Source organism: Cyprinodon tularosa, unplaced genomic scaffold, assembly GCF_016077235.1.
Source record: "Cyprinodon tularosa strain WSP-4 unplaced genomic scaffold, ASM1607723v1 ctg14, whole genome shotgun sequence".
In the NCBI taxonomy this organism is placed as follows: domain Eukaryota; kingdom Metazoa; phylum Chordata; class Actinopteri; order Cyprinodontiformes; family Cyprinodontidae; genus Cyprinodon; species Cyprinodon tularosa.
The window spans coordinates 1,350,565-1,371,050 of record NW_024038220.1 but is presented as its reverse complement, the minus strand read 5'-3'; the positions used below and the strand labels follow the sequence as shown (position 1 = coordinate 1,371,050).

The 20,486-nt window shown below is 39.3% G+C and overlaps 1 protein-coding gene across 1 annotated transcript in view; it reads left to right on the top strand.

The window, feature by feature from the left end:
• The window catches only part of plekhh3 (pleckstrin homology, MyTH4 and FERM domain containing H3), a 43,046-nt gene that overhangs the window by 13,091 nt on the left and 9,469 nt on the right, over nt 1-20,486 (top strand). The window contains exons 3-5 of the mRNA XM_038278277.1: nt 10,590-10,684; nt 17,442-17,624; nt 19,167-19,324. Of these exons, the coding sequence (XP_038134205.1) occupies nt 10,590-10,684; nt 17,442-17,624; nt 19,167-19,324 (436 nt within the window). The remainder of the gene's footprint in view (nt 1-10,589; nt 10,685-17,441; nt 17,625-19,166; nt 19,325-20,486) is intronic.

Here is a 20,486-nt window from a genome sequence, read left to right as displayed (position 1 = left end):
AGAGGGGGGAGACATGCGGGAAGGGACCACAGGTGCCACCAAAGCACGCCCAAATTTAACTAAACTTGAACTATTTTTTTTAACTTAGGCAAAAATTTAAATCTCCAAATGTACAAAGCTAGCAGATCATACCATAAAATGGTTGAATCCATTATCTGCTAACTTTTTTTTATTTATTTTTTTATAAACCACCAACAAAATATTTATTTCTGTGCTTGTAAGAAAATTCTTTTTACAAAATTCAAAGACATATAGCTATTTTGGCAGTCATTCCTTTGGCTTATCTATAATCAGTTGTTGCTTTGAAAATCCTCTGCTTTGTATATTTAGACATGTTTTGCCTGTGGCCACTAAGGCCTGAGAGCACCTCTCTAACTCTAATTGTATCTGCACAGTCATTAGACCCTGGACTGAAATCAATTGCTCATCACATTTGAAGTTAGCCTCAGAGTGTGGGTCACTAACTGATCAAATCATTGGCTTGCTCATATTGCCACATTTTAAGTGTGTCACTACTATCATCAATGTCACCATAAAGTGACCTGGCTGTGGAAAGCCTGTTTGTCATCTTCTCATTTGGTGTGATGACCTGTTTTGAAATACACTATATTGCCAAAAGTATTTGCTCACCTGCCTTGACTCACATATGAGCTTAAGTGACATCCCGTTCCTAATCCATAGGGTTCAATATGACGTCGGTCCACCCTTTGCAGCTAGAACAGCTTCAACTCTTCTGGGAAGGCTGTCCACAAGGTTTAGGAGTGTGTTTATGGGAATTTTTGACCATTCTTCCAGAAGCGCATTTGTGAGGTCGCACACTGATGTTGGACGAGAAGGCCTGGCTCTCAGTCTCCGCTCTAATTCATCCCAAAGTTGTTCTATCGGGTTGAGGTCAGGACTCTGTGCAGGCCAGTCAAGTTCATCCACACCAGACTCTGTCATCCATGTCTTTATGGACCTTGCTTTGTGCACTGGTGCACAGTCATGTTGGAAGAGGAAGGGGCCAGCTCCAAACTGTTCCCACAAAGTTGGGAGCATGGAATTGTCCAAAATGTCTTGGTATGCTGAAGCATTCAGAGTTCCTTTCACTGGAACTAAGGGGCCAAGCCCAGCTCCTGAAAAACAACCTCACACCATAATCCCCCCTCCACCAAACTTTACACTTGGCACAATGCAGTCAGACAAGTACCGTTCTCCTGGCAACCGCCAAACCCAGACCCGTCCATCAGATTGCCAGATGGAGAAGCGCGATTCGTCACTCCAGAGAACGCGTCTCCACTGCTCTAGAGTCCAGTGGCGGCGTGCTTTACACCACCGCATCCGACGCTTTGCATTGCACTTGGTGATGTATGGCTTGGATGCAGCTGCTCGACCATGGAAACCCATTCCATGAAGCTCTCTGCGCACTGTTCTTGAGCTAATCTGAAGGCCACATGAAGTTTGGAGGTCTGTAGTGATTGACTCTGCAGAAAGTTGGCGACCTCTTCGCACTATGCGCGTCAGCATCCGCTGACCCCGCTCCGTCAGTTTACGTGGCCTACCTCTTCGTGGCTGAGTTGCTGTCGTTCCCAAACACTTCCATTTTCTTATAATACAGCTGACAGTTGACTGTGGAATATTTAGGAGCGAGGAAATTTCACGACTGGATTTGTTGCACAGGTGGCATCCTATCACAGTTCCACGCTGGAATTCACTGAGCTCCTGAGAGCGACCCATTCTTTCACAAATGTTTGTAAAAACAGTCTGCATGCCTAGGTGCTTGAATTTATACACCTGTGGCCATGGAAGTGATTGGAACACCTGATTCCAATAATTTGGATGGGTGAGCAAATACTTTTGGCAATATAGTGTATGTTGTTAGTCTGTTTGCAGTGATTGATTCAGTTCAAGGCTTTTTGGTGCAAATGTAGTGACTGGTCTGTATCAGGAAGTTTTTGTGAGAATCTGAACCTATCCAAATACTTGTAAATTTTCACATTTTAAATATACAGTGCTGACAGTATGTTTTTACTTAAATCACTTATAGACTATTGGTTTTGGCTGTTGTTGATTGATTTAATCTTAATTCCCCATTTTGGATAATTATGCTGTTTTAAAAAGAAACAAAGTCCTTGTTTGAAAATCATTACCCATTTTTCTCAACTACATCTGTAACTACTGTTGTTGCTAATTTCGCATCGTCATCCTCATAACCGCACAGAGGGAAGTAGGAACTTTTAAGGCTCATGTTCAGAACGGTATGACGGTGACAATTTCATAGATTTTGATCTTTCATTCAACACTGGAATAGTTTTCTAAAATTACAAACTGCTTTTCAGAATGCTGTTTATTTGTCAATACCTTTTCCAAATCTGGTAAAGCACTGTCTTGTTCTGGATTTATGCGGTTTTGACTACAATGTCTGAAGTCTATGAAAATGATTTAACACTCGTTATAATGTACTTGGTTCAGATATTTCCAGTATGTCTTTGGGAAAAAAAAAAACGATCTTCTACATCTTACAGGATAAACAAGTTGAGATTGCTTTCTGGTAATCTCTTATATAAACCAGATTATTCAAGCTTTTCAGCATTTTCATTTTTTCAAGATATATCTTAATCCAAGCACAGCTTTTAGTACCTCTGTGTTCAGGTTCAAGCATATGCTAAGATGTTTGCTGAAACCGTAACCCTGACCTCAACCTGAACTACCAACACATCAATGCTGTGTTGGCTAATTTATGGCAATTTTAAATGAGTAGAAGGAGAAAAGCTATGTAATCCAACCAGGTACTTTGTAAAAAATATAATTATTCTCCACATTTAATCACTAGTTAACTTGATTAACCCTGTGGTTTGAAAAATAGAGCTGAGTTTCACTGCCCACACCCACGCCTAATTACAATCAGACCTGTAGAATCAAGAAATCGCATAAATAGCACCTGTCTGACATGTCATCAAAAAGCAATGCATCATTCTCCATTCTAAAGAAATCCAGGAAAAGCTGAGTAGCTGGCATTAGTTAGTCTGGGAAGGTTTACAAAGCTTTTTCTAAGACTTTAAGACTCCAGTAAGCTATTAGAGAAAATATTTAAGTGTCATATACTATACCAAGAATCCACAGCCCATAAGAATTTCCCGAAAATCATATTGCTGGCTCATGTTTTGGTTTGAAAAAAAATATAAAAAGCTGACAACAGCTAACAATTGTGTTAGTCAAGGATGGTGTTCATGACTTTAATGATGTAGAGGCTTGGCAGAAACTGCATCCATAGTTTTAATAGGATTATTCAGAAATACACAGATTACCAAAAAGAACAAAGGACATTCCATATTTGCAACAAGAAATCTCGATGATCTCCATAAATTTGTGTTAAAAACAATGTGGAGCAGTGAGCCAAAGATATATTTTTTTTTAGATATGAAAGACACAAATGCAGTATTCCAGAAATAAAGGAAATTTGGCTAGTTTGAAGATTTCCAGGGAGTTTGCTCTTTTTAGGATCTGAACAAACTGCTGTTGTGATGGAGCTAGTATTTCTACTCTCTAGCACAATTGCAGTGCAGAGTGTCAGCACATCAGTTTGTGTTCTTGAGCTCAAGAGTTGGCTAAATAGTTTATGAAGCAGGGCAATGGTTAGAAGTATACCAACAAATACTCCTCTAAATGTTTGTTATTCATCAACTTCCGCTTCATCCTGGACTGGGTCGTGGGGGCGGCAGTCTTAGCAGAAACTCTTAGACTTCCCTCTCCCCATATACCTCCTGCCTATGGTGTTCCAAGGCCAGCCGAAAGACATAGTTCCTCCAGCGTGTCCTGGGTCGTCTCCTGCGCCTCCTCCTGTTCGGACATGGCTGGAACCCCTCCAGGGGGTGCCTATGGGATATCCCAAAAAAGATATCTGAGCCACCTTAGATGACTTCTCTCAATGTCGAGAAGAAACGGCTCTACTTCGAGCCTCTCCCGGATGACTGATCTCTGAGTGCTCATTTCAGCTGTATGTATCCGGGATTTCGTTCTTACGGTTATGAACCAGATTTCATGACAATAGGCGAAGGTAGGAACATATACCGATCAACTCCTCCACTTGAGAAAGGAACTCTCCAAACCTGAAGGGGACCCGCCACCTTTTTCTGGTAGGTCTTGGCAGGAGGGAGCCAACACAACCATTTCCCCAGAAGAAGAAATCTGTTGGTTCCCAAACCAGACCCCCTCTCACCCCTAGCTGTGCCTAAAAAAATCCTGTCCATAAAGGTTATGAGCTGGACCGGTGACAGAGAGCAGCCCTGTCTGAGTCAGACCTGAGTCAAACCTCTAAATGTTTACAACTGGTGTCATGATGGACTCTGACTTATTACCTACCTTAATGTGCCTCTGAGGGTTCAAGACTGACTTTTATCATTTGAAGTACATTTCCAGGATTCAAGGACTCATGTCCATGCAGGATCTAGAAAAACTCAATTCATACATGTGTCTCTAGTAGAATTGATTATTGCAACATTTTCTTCATAGGTAGCTGCAGCAAAACTCTGCTACCCGTGTTCTCACTATAACTAAGAAAGCAGAGCACATCAGCCTGGTTCTGACGTCCTTACACTGGCTTCCTGTAACTCAGAAATTAGACTTTAAAATCCTTGTGTTATCCTATAAATCATTGAATGGATCACCACCTCAATACATAACAGACCTGTTGTCAGTTTATCAACCTCCCAGACCAATCAGGTCTTCTACTCTGTCCACCCAGAACTAGAACCAAAGATAGAGAAGCAGGGTTTAGTTCCCATGCTCCACTGATCTGGAACAAACTCCCAGAAGACTGGAAAAGTGCTGAAAACCTGAGTTCTTTTAATTTAAATAATAAAAAAGACAATTTGTTTAGAACTGCCTTTGACTGTTGAGGTCAAACTTTTAATTGAGGTATTATCAGTTTAAGGTTGTGGTCTAACTATTTTATATGCTTTACTACCTGCTTTTATCATGTTTTTATCTTCATTCACTTTTACTCTGATTTTATTTTCTTTATTTTCTACTTTCTTATTCTCTAATTCTTGCAAACCACTTTGAATTGCCCATGTACTAAACTGTGCTATACAAGTAAACCAACCTTGCCATTACCTAAAACACACTTTTCATACTTGTAAAACATCCATAGTGGCTGGATCTAAACCATAGAGAAAGGAACAGAGTCAATATCATTTCACAGCAATTTTACAGATTCAATGCCACTTTTCAAAATTCCAGTTTCTTTTATGAAAATGAAAGCACATTAGAGTAATGGGTATCTCCCAAATGAAAAACTAACACAATTGTTTAATTTTCCAACTACAATAAGAAAAAAAAAACACCTGCAATGACTTTCCCTCCTTTGAAAGTTTCCTGTGTGTAATTGTGTTTTAAGCACTGACATTAGTTCAACTAAGGAATCCATTTATTTTTTCCAAACTTCAACGTTTTCCATTTTGTTTCCGAACTCCATTACCATAGCTATTAACCTAAGTTTTTGTTATTGAGTGAGTGAAGTGGTATTTGGAAAGAGTTTTGATACATTTTTTAAGTAATGTCTGATAGCTACAAAATCTTCATAATCTTAAGTCTTAATGTTGTAATGTTTAAGGTTATGCATGCATGTTGGGCATATGTTTGCCTGCTTCTATGACTTGATAGGACTTGTTGACTATTAGTTGTCCATGGATATGTTATTTCCTTCCTTACCGGATTAACCTGATAGTTCCCATATTTAATTGGTTACACCTGCAATGTTCTTCAGGATGTAGTTGTTTCAGTGATCTTGTTTTATTTTGTACTTTTAAACAAAAACAAGTGAGTCATTTTGGTGGACCTATGTTATTAAAATGGTGGAGCAGCCAGAAGTGTATTTACTCGTCTTATTTAATCTACGCCATCTTGCCTGCCAGCATTTTCCATTTCACTTTCTTAAACTAATGTCTGTTTTCATTGTTGCACAGCTCCTTGCTGCAGGATAATAACAAACATGTTGGCGTCTCTGAAAGTACAAGAGTGCTGATCCCAAACACACATATTTCATAATTTTTTAACACTTGTTAAATTTCAGCAGATGTGTAGTGATACAATAGAATAACAGTTTTTTGCTGGTTTATTCATACCTGGAGGGAGGTGTTGTCAGTAGGAGATGGGAGAGAAGTGGTGTCCGATGTGTGACTCTGTTCTCAATGCTTCCTAATCCCCATATCAAATTGTTTCCTGGACTCCACAGGAAGTTGCCTGCTAAAGGCCCCATCACCACAGCCTCTGCTGGGGCTTCTGGGAATGTGGGGGTGGTAGCACTGAACGGGGGCTGTTTTGAAGGTTAGATTGGGGTTGTGGGGCTGTTAGACAGCTGTGGAGATGCAAAGCCACCACATCAGTTATGAAACAGTCAGCTTTAGCTTTAAGGCTGTTTTTTCACATAAACAAATACTGCCTACAAATTAATGTTTTGCTTGTTTTCCAGACCTTTTCTTCCAGGATTTCAGGCCTAATTATCAGACTTAGATGAAATAGTTCTAGGCAAAAGAAAGCACCAGCCATACAAACCTGGATTTATGTGAAACAGATTTTGCTCTCTTAACGGTATAACTGGTTTTGCCAGCTACCCTTGATGTCCGCAGCTACCATGAAATGTTTTTGATAATTGACTAAAACACATCTATCTCATGGTGGAGGATCTTACACATGCTCTTATCAGCAGTAGGGCTGAAGGATTTTGTGAAAGATGCAAATTACTTTTCTTTTTTTTTTCAACAAATATTACGATTTCATTTGGATTTTCTTTCACACTTAGCACAAGCATGTCAGTTTTTCACTCTGGGGTTTCATTTTTTTTATGATACTGAAAACTTGCTTGTCCAAAACTCATCGTTCCAGGATTTTATTATTGATGCTGTGTAAAAAGTGTTAATTTCCACCCTAATGCATGGGTCTGCATGCTAGCTGCAACTCTATCTTAAATTCTGTGCGGCAACACATTACTGCAAGCTAAAGGGCTGGAGTGAGATGTTCAATGTTTTAATTTTGTTAAATGCTATGTGACCAAAATTGAGGGCCTGTGTTATTTTAGAAATTGTGGTTATATTGCAATATAATTAATTGCCCAGCGTTAATCGGCCGAATTTCTAATTGAGTCACAATGGAGAAGAAGCTGCAAAGTATCTCTACATTTAACCCATCCCCTTGGGGAGCAGTGGGCTGCCATTGTGCAGCACCCGGGGAGCAATCAGGGGTCAAGGGTATTGCTCAGGAACCCAGAGTAGAGGCAGTGGCATTCTAACCCTGTACTTGCAACACTCTCAGAGAACAAGCGCACTGCTCTAACCCACTAGGCCAACACTCCCCATTTGGCCTCATTGTTGCTTGCTGTGGTCTTCAGGTCTCAAAAATGGCTTTTTAACACTTTCTAGACCTTTTTTCTTATTTGGGAATGTGTTGCCTTGAGATCTTTTAGCTTCATTTGAAATACCAGACGGATTCTGTTTATGACATATATTTGCAGATCAGTAATCAAGTCTTGATTGAACCATGATAAAGTTGAATACAAATAATGTAATCACTGCTAATTCATGATTTTAAAAAGTTTTAGCAAATTTACATTTTTTACACAAATATAAATTATGAAATTGATTTGATCCGTTATAAACATGTGTGCCTAAAAATATTCAACAGAAGAAATACGCAAATACCTCTTGACGGCACGGCATATTTTGTTACACTTTTCATTAGTCTCAAAAAACCTTTTAAATTATTTTGTAAGCAGTTTTTTTAATTAAACAATAAGATAACCTACAGCTTAAAGCATTTACAATGTAGCATCATTCTTTTTAAAACACATGTGAGTTTTCCGTTATAACTTGCTGGCTAAGGCAGGTTGTGTGTCTCATTGGCTCACTGTCAGCATAATTTGTAAGGAAACAATCATAAATTAATTTATGTTAGAATAACATTAAAAAAGCTCCTGTAAAGTAATTCTGACAACAAAAACAGCTATTTAAGGTATGTAGTTGATTTTCCACATTAACAAGCAGTCTCCAAAAGGGATATTGGACATTAGCCATGGCTTTGTTAGGATTTAGCAGATGATGTAACTGACAGCATTCAGCCTAAAGGTTAGGCAATTGGTGCTGTTAAAGGTTGAAACTGGGGCTGGATACATTTTCTTTTTCCTGTTGTAAAAGCCTCCTATGTTTTTGTATTTGCTGCCGAACGAAATAAAACAGCTAATTTGATGTACCGGTAATAGTATTTTTGAAAAATTCCAGCTGCTTCCATTTGGATATAAAACAGAGGAAACTCACTGTTGCCAAGTCTTATCCAAAATGCTATGACCATACTCAGGACTAATAGACAAAGAGCTTTTCCTTTTTCACTCTCTCAAAGTGGTGCGTCAGCCCCAGACAAAGCCCTGATTGATCAGATTATTTCCAACCTTATTCTCTCATTACTCCTGAAAATACCAGGACTTCTCCATTTGAGCGACTGACCCATCTCCAACCCAGAGGGCGTCTTTCCATTTAAGCTTTTTGCAAAAAAAAATTTTTTAGTTTCAAAGGTGCTCACTTCTGGCTGAAATTCTTGAGTCATTCAGGCTTTGCTTTTTTGAATGTAGCTTTAATTAGTTATTTAAGACAATCAGATTTGCTTCTCCAGAGGTGTTTTCGCAGCAACAAAATGTTTAATTAATATTTTTGGTGTGGTAACAGTAGCATACATATGTCAAGGAATTCTGCTTCAACGTCTGCACTGTAAATGCCAGACCACAAGCTCCCTGCAGGGAGGGCTTCTATACATACTGTCTGCATCCAGTTTGAGCTGTCTGGGTGTTTCTGCTATGCAGCAGGGCTCATAAACAACCCAAAATAAGAGATGTCGTCATATTTCAGTGTTTATTTTAAAGCATTTAAGTATACCCGGTAGCTACCTACTGCATCAAACAAGCAGGCTCAGTGAAACCTATGACCTGAGATGACCAAATTCCCAGTCAGTCTCTTTGCGTCATTCCTTATATCAATTTCTTTACACATAAAGAAAACATTTTCTACCTTAGAATAGTCGTCTGCAATAAAAGATCAAAATGTCCATGCATCTTTGAGAATTTGCTTCAAGCAACTTGAAACTTATTTTAGCTCAAAGTTCGCTGTAATGTAGTTCTGCAGTAAGATGAGTCTAAGCGGATAAGGTTATATTGGGACTTATTGATTTTTCGCCTTCCGTGTGGAGGAACCCTCTGCACTTATCAGATCGATAATGACATAAATCAGCTGATGAAGGCTTGGGTGACTGGAGGCCAAAAACCCTGGGAGGAAGGGTGCAATTTATTTGTCTCAGCAGTAACCTCAGGAGGCTGCAGAAGAGGGGGAGGGGGAGGACAGGAAGTCCTGAATTTCACATTTTTGCCCAGCAAATTGAGAGAATAAACATCTTATTAGATAAATATACTTGGAGAGATGAAACCGCTGAGATAACAACAGGGTTTTTTATGCAGTGTTGACAAGTATGGAGTTTATAAAAGATAAAAATTCCTAATTGTAAAGAAAAAATCAGCTCTTTTCATGGATAGTATTTAAACAAAGATGTTTTTTTGTTTATTGCACAAAGACATACCTTTTTTCATCCGACTCGTTGTTCATTTTGTTTTGTTTTTTGACAAACATGCTCTGAATAGCAAACCAGTATGGAGCTTTGCTTTTGACTGAACCTCAGCTTCTTTAGATGTGTTCAGTGCAAATGAGAAAACATGGAAATTCCTGCTTTGAAGTTTTGTGTAATTTAGTGGAGGTTGGGATGTGAAGGATTCTTATACTAATCCAGTTTGGATTGTGCTCATCTATTCTATATTTTTTATGTATAAAAACTTTTTCCTAGATCCCCCTCCAAAAAATCATTAAAAAACATTCTTTCCCACACTACAGAATTAGGTGCCACTGAAAAACTGACTAAAAATATCCAACTAGCAAAAATTTACTCATCCACTTTCCATGATGTTATGAAAACTACAGGAAAGATCAGAAAAATGTACTCTTGAAATGTATATAATGCTTAAAACTGAAAATTCCAACAGGTCTGACATCACAAGGTGTGACTAGAAGAAGGCCCTGCATTTAAAATCGTAGAAGCTTGATGGTCGAAACATCAACAAGAGAAAGAGCAGCCGCTGCTCAGCAGATTTACAGATGTTTTTGATGTTTATGCTTTTAACTATCTAAAACATGACCTCTTGAACCTTTTGCCTTCCTCTGACCGGCGCAAGCTGGCTGGCTGTGAGTCAGCCCGGCGTCGCCCTGTCACGTTTATTTTCAGTCGCCTGTTTGGCTCGCCAGTCGAAGTGATAAAAGAGACTTGAGCTGTCCATGGCAGCTTGCTGTGCATCCAGAGATTTGCTTGCTAAATGGGGTTGGGGGGGGTTAGACGGCTGATATTTGTGGCACTTCTTTCCAAACCAGGAGTATGTAAGGGGCTTGCGAGTTGTCAGAGATTAGAAGTGATTAGATGTGGCATCATCTCTCTGTGCCAGTGACTGTAGCTGTCCGGGTTTATTGGTAGATTTGATTTGAGAAGCAGCTGGGGAATTTACCTGTCCTCTCTGTTCTTCTGCACAGACACACTGTCTCTCAGTCACCTGTAAAAATGAAGAAACTAAACGATGAAGACAAAGGGATGGGGATGGATGAAGACCCGGACCTGGTTGTAAAAGGTGAGTCTGAAACATCACTTTAGTCCCTAATCATGATTAAAACACTCAGCTCTTCTTATTAGATGTGCAGTATGTTCAAGTTGCATCAATATGATAATCATTCCCAGATGCTATCTGCTTTGTGTTATATTGATCCTAGCTGAATCCTTTTCCTTTTTGAACTAATAGATGAACAAACTAAAAAGAAACCCTTGATGTTTCTAGGAACTTGTCATGTGTTTCCTTTTAAATATACAAGACAAACGGTTTCAATCAAGGAGAGCTAAAGACATCTGTGGTCTTGTCTTTCGGGTCGAGTGCTTTTGTGTTATGATCTCATGAGATATTTCTGTGCAAAGATGGTTTCTCTTGAAGCTCTCCTGAGGGGTAGCAGTAAAATGTTGTTGCTTAGATATGTTGTGTCCTGTTTGGAATAGTGACACAGTCACATGGCCTAATTTTGACCACAGTTGCCATGCATATCTGTCTTCCCTTCCCTCTATGCAACCTTATGCATCTCACTAATTTATTCAGATTATTGACAAGGAAAACATAGAATTGCATGATTGTGAAGTAGAAGGTATATTGTTTTTTATATCTGTTAGGATATACATCTTGAAAATCTGATGTGTACATGATAATATCCCCTTTTCCATTATACCCATTGCCTTTGTAAGTCACCTTATTAGTGAATAAAGAAGTTTCTGTTTGACCTACAGTGTGTTAATAACCATAGTAGGACACTGTAGATTCAGTGTCATGCTTTGGGTATTCTTCTCCTCTGCAGGGACAGGAAAGCCGGACATGGAGGATTGGGGAAGTTAGTGGAGCCAATTGCAGGACAATACTGTAAACCCAAAAAGGTTTTATGCTAAAATAGATTTAAATTGATGCTGAAGTTCACCTTTCAGTGGAACATTCACCCTAAAGATACAGCCAAACTACAATAAGATGGCATAGATCAGAGGTCACCAACCTTTTTGAAGCTAAGAGCAACTTAATGGATAGTGATTCATATGTAGGTCTAACAATACTGACCTTTGAACTGGAAGAGTCGTCGTTCACCTAAACTTTATGTATGATAAATGGAACTTTATTTTTTTTTACATATTTTCATCTTCAAATCATAAAGAATTCGAGTGTGGTTAAAAAAAAAAGAGCAGCAACAGAATAAAATGAAAAATTTAGACACAGCTCACTGGTGAGTTGTGCTATTTTTAAAAGAGACTTCAGGGTGCCCTGGTGCCCACAGGCACCGCATTGGTGCCCCTGGTTTAGATCAAGACCTAATTATGTTTTAGAATAGCCGAGGTAAGGTCTAGATCCAAATCTTATTGGGGTTTTTTGTCCCAGGACTTAAATATTGATGTTTTTTAAGATTCTCTATTCATAGAGATAATCTTTCATCCCTTTTTTCTTCATGCTTTACTTGAGGTTGGTTTTGCAGTAAAAGTGTCCATAAAAAAAATATCAGCTTGTACCCTTAGCTTGACAAAATGGGGAAAAAGTTCAAAAAGTAGTTTAAATACTGTTTTAAGTATTTCCCGGCCCTTATTTGGTATTCTAGCTGTTGCACCACCAGTCTTGATCAGAAATTACTAGACTGCACTGGTACATACTTCTCCACAGGATACCTAAGGGTGTCTGATAATCCCTCTCCTTTTTCTCTGTGACTTTGAAGAATGCCTCCGTTAGTGCATTTCTCTTCCTGCACATGTTTGTTTCTCTCCTTTTCTTTTTTCAGCTAGACATCCTGAGGCGACATGGGCCGAACATTGCCCCAGTATCTAAAATAGGGCACAGCCAATGCAGATATAGACTGATGGTGTGAGGATGAATTGTTAAACCCATGGAGTGGTGACAGAAAGAGATGTTGACATTGGTTTATTGACATACCTTTGTTGATTTACGGTTAAAATTACTCCTCACATGATGCATGGCTTTGCATGCTCCATTAAACTGCAGCTTAACTGTCTGGATTATCCTGATCCGAAAGGAGAAGGTTATGCAAGTTTATTTTGCATTAAAAAAAAAATGTTGAGTTCTACCTGCAATTTACATATTTGCCACCGCTTTATTGTGAGGATTTTGTTTTTTTAGGTAAAACTCAGTGTGGCGCTCTGGACTTAAAAAAGGAACATGTTTTCCTGCGTTTAATCAAATATAAACTAAGTTAGCAAATCTATCGGGGTTTTTTTTTTCTTCTTAAATGTATTCTGGTAAATGACTTGCTCAAACAAGTTATTCATAAAATACTGCATTCTTTTTTTCATGACTGTATTATACTGTAACATTATGCATTGTTAAGTTCAGGGAACAACTATCCAGTATTCTGAAAGCAGCAGGCGGCTTGCAGGAAAAAAAGGAAATACAGAGAGATAGATTGTTTTCTCAATCTATGTTTGAGGGGGCAGGGCACTAAGGGGTCAAGGGTCACAAATGAAACAAATTAAGGGCGAGTCGCGGCCCCCAGGGGAAACGTTAGCAGGCTACAGAGATGGGATCCAGATGGAAGAGCCTGAGAGGCTTATACACAGGGGGTCTATGGACTCTTCTGCTCTTTCTGTCTTTTTCCTTTCTGCTTTTTTCATTTTTTCTTATCACATCGGTTAAAGTTACCTAAAAGCTGCACATGTGTAGGACATCCTGTCTCTGATGGAGGCGTGTTAGTAAAGCAGTCTCCATGCTTTTGCCTGGGCGGCTCGTCTGTCTCCGCAGTTCCTCATCCAGCCCGTTGGCAAGCTCAGCCATGCTTTAGCTCATGATTATGATTTATCTATTTCTTGCTGGAATTTGATTCAGACCTTATCTGATGCGGTGTAAAGTAAATCCTTTTTGTTTTATTCAAGCCATATTTATTGCCTTAACACAGGATAAATCCACCAATTACATTATATGGAGGAATCTGCGAACAGAAATCATAGTTGACCCTCTCCTCCAAGCCCCCATTTCTCCCTTGATTTTCATTTTTGAGGAGCAGCAGAGCAGTGGGATCTTTGTACTGCCAGGGAAACAACACTCTGGGGCAACATTAAATCAGAGAGAGCGGGGAAAACCGGAAAGATGAAAGGAAATAGGAAGAGAACGAGTAGAGAAGGAAGAAAGATGTCGGCCAAATGAACGCAGGCTGACAGGTGGCACCCAGCTTGCTAACCGCGGAGGAAGTTGTGATGCTGATGGTGACGTCATTAGTTTTCACAGGGTTGTGAGACTGACGGTCTATTTCCTAATTGTTCCTTTTAAAAGTACTCTACAGATGGGTTCCACGCGCCACGTGCTCTCACATAAAGTCACAATGCATTTGCTCTGCTGCCATTCCTAAACGGCACCTAGGACTGCACCAGGTGGCCTACGACAGCTCTCTGTGCTCCCTCTGTCAGCTGTTTGTATAAACTTTGACCACCACCTCAACCATTACCAGAACTCTTCAGCCGTCCTCCATTTGTCTACAGGCAGTGTTTGAATGGGCCTCTGCCAAACGTCCTCATCTGTTCTCAGATTAAATAGTTATTAGGAGTGATTTGCACAGACAGCCTAAGGGGGGAAGCTCACCGTTAGGGAACAGCGGTTCTGCTCCAGTCTTAGAAACCCCTCAGAGCTTTTGGAGCTGAACAGTATTGCATTGTAGAGACAGGACTGGCAAGTACAAAATGCATGTCTACAAGCATGACTGCTGTAGTCCCTTTGTCTCCCTCTCTGTATTCTGCTCCACTCTCTCTGTTCCTCACTCTGTCAGCCTCAAAAGTGGCATTTATGTTGGCTGCATGCAACTCCTAATGTTTATGCTATTAGCTGCTTGTATTTTTATTCCCTTGTTCAAACTTTTTAGAGCAGTTATTAAGGTTTCTACGTAACCCGTTACTGATGGACATTTTAAATCAGTATTAAGGGTGGCAGCTCAGTAAATTAGAATATTATTGAAAAGATAAAAATAAAACATATCTGTGACTTCAGACACTTCAAAAGTTAAATGTCTTGTCATGGACCCTTTTTTTCTGTTACACTTTTTTTCTTCCACTCAACTTTCCATTAAAATGCATAGATAGAGCACTCTACACTGCATAAAATGGAAATCTATATGAATCATTTTTGCTTAAATTAAGTTAATTTTTTCTTGAATTGAGGAGATACGTGAGACACCTGGCCAATGGAACAAGACAATTTACATTTAAAATAAGAAAAAAACAATTGCTTTGTCTTATTTCAAGTAAATATTATCTAATTATCTTATTTTAGGAGTAGAAATGCTCATTTCATTGGCAAATCATCTTATTTACCTACTAAAATTAAGGGTAAATACACTTATTTTAAGAAATTTTGTACTTATTTCTAGATGGCTTTTGCAGTGTATAAACCCAGCCTCGGGTTATGCTCTGCTTAGAGGGTTACGGTAAACTATACGGCAAAACAGTCTAGTCAGTTAACTGCCAATCAACATAACCTATCAGATTTTAAAATTATTTTCCTCAAGCTTTATTAATATCCAACATTTTCTGGGAAAGTTTTAAGGTTTGCTCTAAGCCATAACCTTTATATGATCCTAACAAATTTGAATCCACAGAATAAAATTTGGGTGCCTTTCACCAACACAGACCTCCAAATTTAAATCTAAAAAGACCTCCTTTTTTTTACAGTTATTGACAAACACACGCTACAGTCGATTTGTGAATTCATTTTTTGAAAATAACAATGTGACAATAAAACACTTAATATTGACATATCAATTAAATGATTAGGATCCACTTACATAGATGCAAAATTACAATAGTGATCCACAGCCTCTTTTGGGTACGCTAGCTTCATCGTTACCTACTCAGTGAATCTATTTCATTATTTTCTTCTAAGAATAATGCTGTGATCTATGTTGCGATATACTGTAGATCCAAGTGATCTTAAAATGAGTAAAAAAATTCTCAAAATAAGTGTAATTACCCTTAATTTGAGCGCGTATATAAGATGATCTGCCAGTGGAGTAAGTATGTTTAGCCTTAAAATAAGACATTTGAATATAATGCACTTAAAATAAGGGACTGCAGTAGTTTATTTTATTTTAAATGTAAATTGTCTTATTTCATTTGCAAAGTGTCTCACTTACCTGCTCAATTCAAGAAAAAAATTGACTTTGATGTCAATTTTTTGAAATGAGGATAGACATTGTAATGTCAAGAAACATTGGATCATCATCCAAACGAATCTATATAAAACCTGTTTCATGACAAAGCTGTTAGTTTAGACCCTTGTAGTAAACCTGGTTACCAAAAACATCTATTGGCAAAAGAAAAACACAAACTATTTTTGTTTTGTTTTACCCTGAAACCGAAACCTGTATGAACTGGGAAGTTCTGACATCACAGATAAATATTTTAAGCTTACCATCATCCACTTCAGTTTGCATTGGGAGTCCAAATTTTCTTGACCGCACTTCCTCTTTTAAAAACACCCTATAAAACAACACTACCATATTTGTTTTAATAGCACCTTATAAAGGTTAACAGAAATTCCTTTGAATTTTCTTTGTAAATAATTCTTGCCCAGCTCTATTCTGAGTTCTTCTTAAACAGCACGAGTACCTTAAGTACAAGATGCACAATAGTTTGAGGACTATGGTTCAAGCAGTCATGGGTAGATCATGAAAATCTGGTCACAAAATCAGATTGTTGGGAGAATATCGCAGTGTTGACATATTTTTGTTGATTTTTCTCTGTCACTCTTAAAGGAATAGTACACCCAAAACATGATTAGCCTTCATTTTCTACTCTCTCCCATGCTGAACAACACTCTGGAGTACTTTTTTGATATCTCAAATGCATCTGGAGATCTGGGAGGCTTCTTGCTGTCTGCTGACATTCAAATAATGGAGGTCTATGGCGCCCGAGACAGAAAGGTCCATAAAAGTCCACAAAAAACGTGTCAATATTCCTCCATACTGCTCGTCCAATGTATTCCAAGTGTCCTGAGTGGGTAGCATCCAGAATTTACTCGAAACGAAGTCATTTAGAATGTTTTTAGAGCATAAACAGTAGTGTAAAGGATTTCCTGAAAGCGCGCACATGCGCGTTCACGACGCTACGGAAGCCGGCAGACCAAACCAGATGAAAGTGCGCATTCAGCGTCTGCTCTGCCAATAATGCAAGCGTAGAAGAAGAAATGTGCTGTTTACCTGTGCAAAGAAAGAAACAACGAAAGAAAAATGTCTGAGGACTTCAGTGTTGAGGAAGAGCATGAGTTCTTTGCCGAGCTGAATGCGCTGGTTTGGTCTGCCGGCTTCCGTAGCGTCGTGAACGCGCATGTGCGCGCTTTCAGGAAGTCCTATACACTACTGTTTATGCTCTAAAAACATTCTAAATGACTTCGTTTCGAGGAAATTCTGAATGCTCCCCACTCAGGACACTTGGAATACATTGGACGAGCAGTATGGAGGAATATTGACACGTTTTTTGTGGACTTTTATGGACCTTTCTGTCTCAGGCACCATAGACCTCCATTATTTGAATGTCAGCAGACAGCAAGAAGCCTCCCAGATCTCCAGATGCATTTGAGATATCAAAAAAGTACTCTAGGGTGTTGTTCAGCATGGGGGTGAGTAGAAAATGAAGGCTAATCATGTTTTGGGTGTACTATTCCTTTAAGGAAAATTGTTAAAATACTGTAACTTGGGCCCAACTAGGACTGATTGTCCTGTCAGCAGATCCTGTCTCTTTTCCCTTTGATTGTTTTTCTGTTTTTTGTCAATTAATGCTAGTGTTTCCTTATTTTATGTTTTTTTTTTTTTTTAAAGGTTGGCTGTTACGGGAGGTTGGCAGCAGCTGGATAAAGCACCGTCGGTACTGGTTTGTGCTGAGCCACGATTCCCTGGACTACTACACCGGGCCAGAGAAAGGCGCTCGGCGACTGGGCACTCTGGTCCTCACCAGCCTCTGCTCCGTCATTTGGCCAGACAAGCAGACGTACAAAGAAGCAGGTAAGCTCAGTGAAATGTTATTACTTGGAAAGGGAGTGGCTGCCTAGGGGTTAGGGCATAGAGCTTGGAATCCTGAGGTGCTGAGTTTAAGCCCCACTCCCACAAACTGCCTCTCTGGATCCCTAAGCAAAAGACCCTTGACCCCACACTGCTCCTCGGGCACCGCACAATGGTAACCCACTGGTCCTAAAGTGGATGGGTTAAATGCAAAGAGTTAATTTTGTTGCTCTGTACTTGTGACAGTGTAATGAAAATAACAGCTGGGAAAAAAAGGAAAGCATAAAGAAATGAGCAAAGGTAAACTCAAAGCGCAAAGGTTTGGCCTTCCCTACTTGAAGTCCCTACTTCCAATCTTTAGATTTATTTTATTTTTTCTTGGAAGTCTTGTGATTCACTTTTCCTTCCCTTGTGTGACACATATATGTACTTTTGGGAAGTCCCATTTTAATTTTCTTCTTCAAAAACATGACTCAGAACTGAATTAGAACCTTTGGTGTATCCCTTCCTTTTTTTAGATGAGCGAAACAAAAGATTTAAAGATTGCAGAGGAAAAGTCTCAGTATAGTGACACAGAGATGACCCTACCCTTGTTGCCCTCAAAGTCTGTCTGGCTGCTCCTCGGTGAAGCAGAATGTGTGCTGCTGACTAAACCAAAACCACTTAAAACATCATGAACTGTTCTATAAATCGAAGCCAAAACATAACTCTTGCTAGATCATCGCACCCAGGGACTTTTCTGGACTGAAGTGTTTTCAACAGCGGTTTGTTCACTAGCACCGCTGACTATTCCACCACTGAATAGAGTTGTGTTTCCTCCGAGACTTTCAGACTACGGTTCCCTTTGAGGACTTGATTTCTTGCATCATCAATTCATTCAACTGAAATACATTTTTTAGCCTTAAATAAAGCCATTGTCACTTACGTTCACTCTACAGCCTGAAGTGACCCAAATCCGATTTTTTGGCCCATATGCAACCTTTTCATGGCTGTCTGAAGACCACAGATCCAATTTTTTGCGATGCGGCCCAGGCCACTTGGCTATGTGGTCCTGAATCCGATATGAATCAGATCTTTTTAACCATCTTGAAAAGATTGTGTTTTTATTGTTGGGAAAGATCGTTAGATGCGCTCCGGCACTACCATCCATGTTTACTTTCGTAAACACAGAGCATGCTGGCTTGTGATGTCATTACGTCCCTTTACTGCGCATGTAGGACACTTGCCTTGTATGAATGCAGTTCACACAGGAGATCACAAACAAGTCGCATATAATTGGAAACGTGAACAGCAACGCAAAAAAATCGGATTCCACAAAAAAATCGGAATTGAGCATCAAGGCCTGCAGTGTGAACGTAGCCTCAGTTGGTGCTTTATCTAGAATCTGACCTAAAAGGGGATGCATTGCTTTTTCTCTGAGGCTGGCAGCAGAATATCTGTTCTTGTTTTGCCTTAGTGTGGCCTAGGTGTCACAGTGTAGTACTACTTCCTTTTTACTTAAGTTACACTAAAGATCTTAATTTCATTTACTCCTTTTTTTTTCAGGTTACTGGAGCATTACTGTTTATGGACGGAAGCACTGCTATCGGCTGTACACCAAGCACTTCAATGAAGCCGTGCACTGGGCCTGCGCTATCCAGAAAATCATTGATACCAAATCCCCGGAGGAAACGCCGACACAGCTTTTGATTCGAGACATCGAGGTGGGCCCCAATGAAAGACAATATAAACATGCATGCAATTCCTGTCAAACTACTCTTGATAAGAGCCACCAAACACAAACAGCTACTGGACTGCTCATTTTTCACCCTTCAGTGTTATCATGGAAACCAGACAGCCACACTGTTCATAGTTCGTTCGGAGTCCAAAGTTTACTCTAAATGCATTTTTACCTTTTCAACAAACTCAGTTTATGTCACCAAACATTACAGGATACCAAAAGGAGAAAGGGTTTTTAAGATAAAGGAGTTTCCAGGGATTTAACCTGAACTTGTGCAGAGTGCATTTTATAATCTGCAAGTAGCTGCTGAAAATGTTTTGGAATCTAATGAGCAGTCAAGAGACTTTTCTTGCATTAGTTCATCATCGTGTGTTTAAAAAATAAAAAGGGGGGCAGGTTTTGGCAAAGGAGGTGGAAAAGGGGCAAGGCAAGAATCATTAGGTTCAGATAAGCAGACCTTTGCATGGCCTCCTGTCTCCGTAATCTCCCAACGAGAGTCTCTAATCTTGAATAAAGTGTTGCATCTACTTGCCTCTGTCTATCACTGTGCGCTCGACGAGAAGGGGCCGAGCTAATATTTGGAAGAAAGAAAAGGCCTGCTTTTAAAGGGCTTTTCTAAGGCTGAAACTGATAATCTGATTATTTGTAATCATTGGATTATTCAAACGATGGTGAGCCAAGTTATTAAATCGAATAATTAACAAAAAACGGCTCCGGAAAATGCCACATGCTGAAAAAAAACAGAGTAGTAATTGAGGAAAAAAAACTGTAAAAAGATGATATACATTTGCATTTAAGAGGGAAAACGTACTTTTTCCAGAACTTCTCTCTTGTTTCAATTATGTAAAAAAATCTAGTGTTAAAGTTTTTCATATCCAATTAGTTCCAGCCCAAAGCTCTTCCTTCATGTGCATAAAAAGTCCATCTTGCTTTAGATCTAGCTAGTATTATTTTATGTATTTCTTCTGAACTACAGCTGATGTACAGAAACACAGTTGCTGTATCCCACCGAGGACAACCAGAGAGCAGCATCTTATTCCCACAATACAAACAAAAGACTGAGTTAACTTTGCCACACTTGGGAGGGCAAAGCTCAATCATTTCACAGCAAGTCAGACCTAGAGAGAAAGAAGGGGAGGGAGATA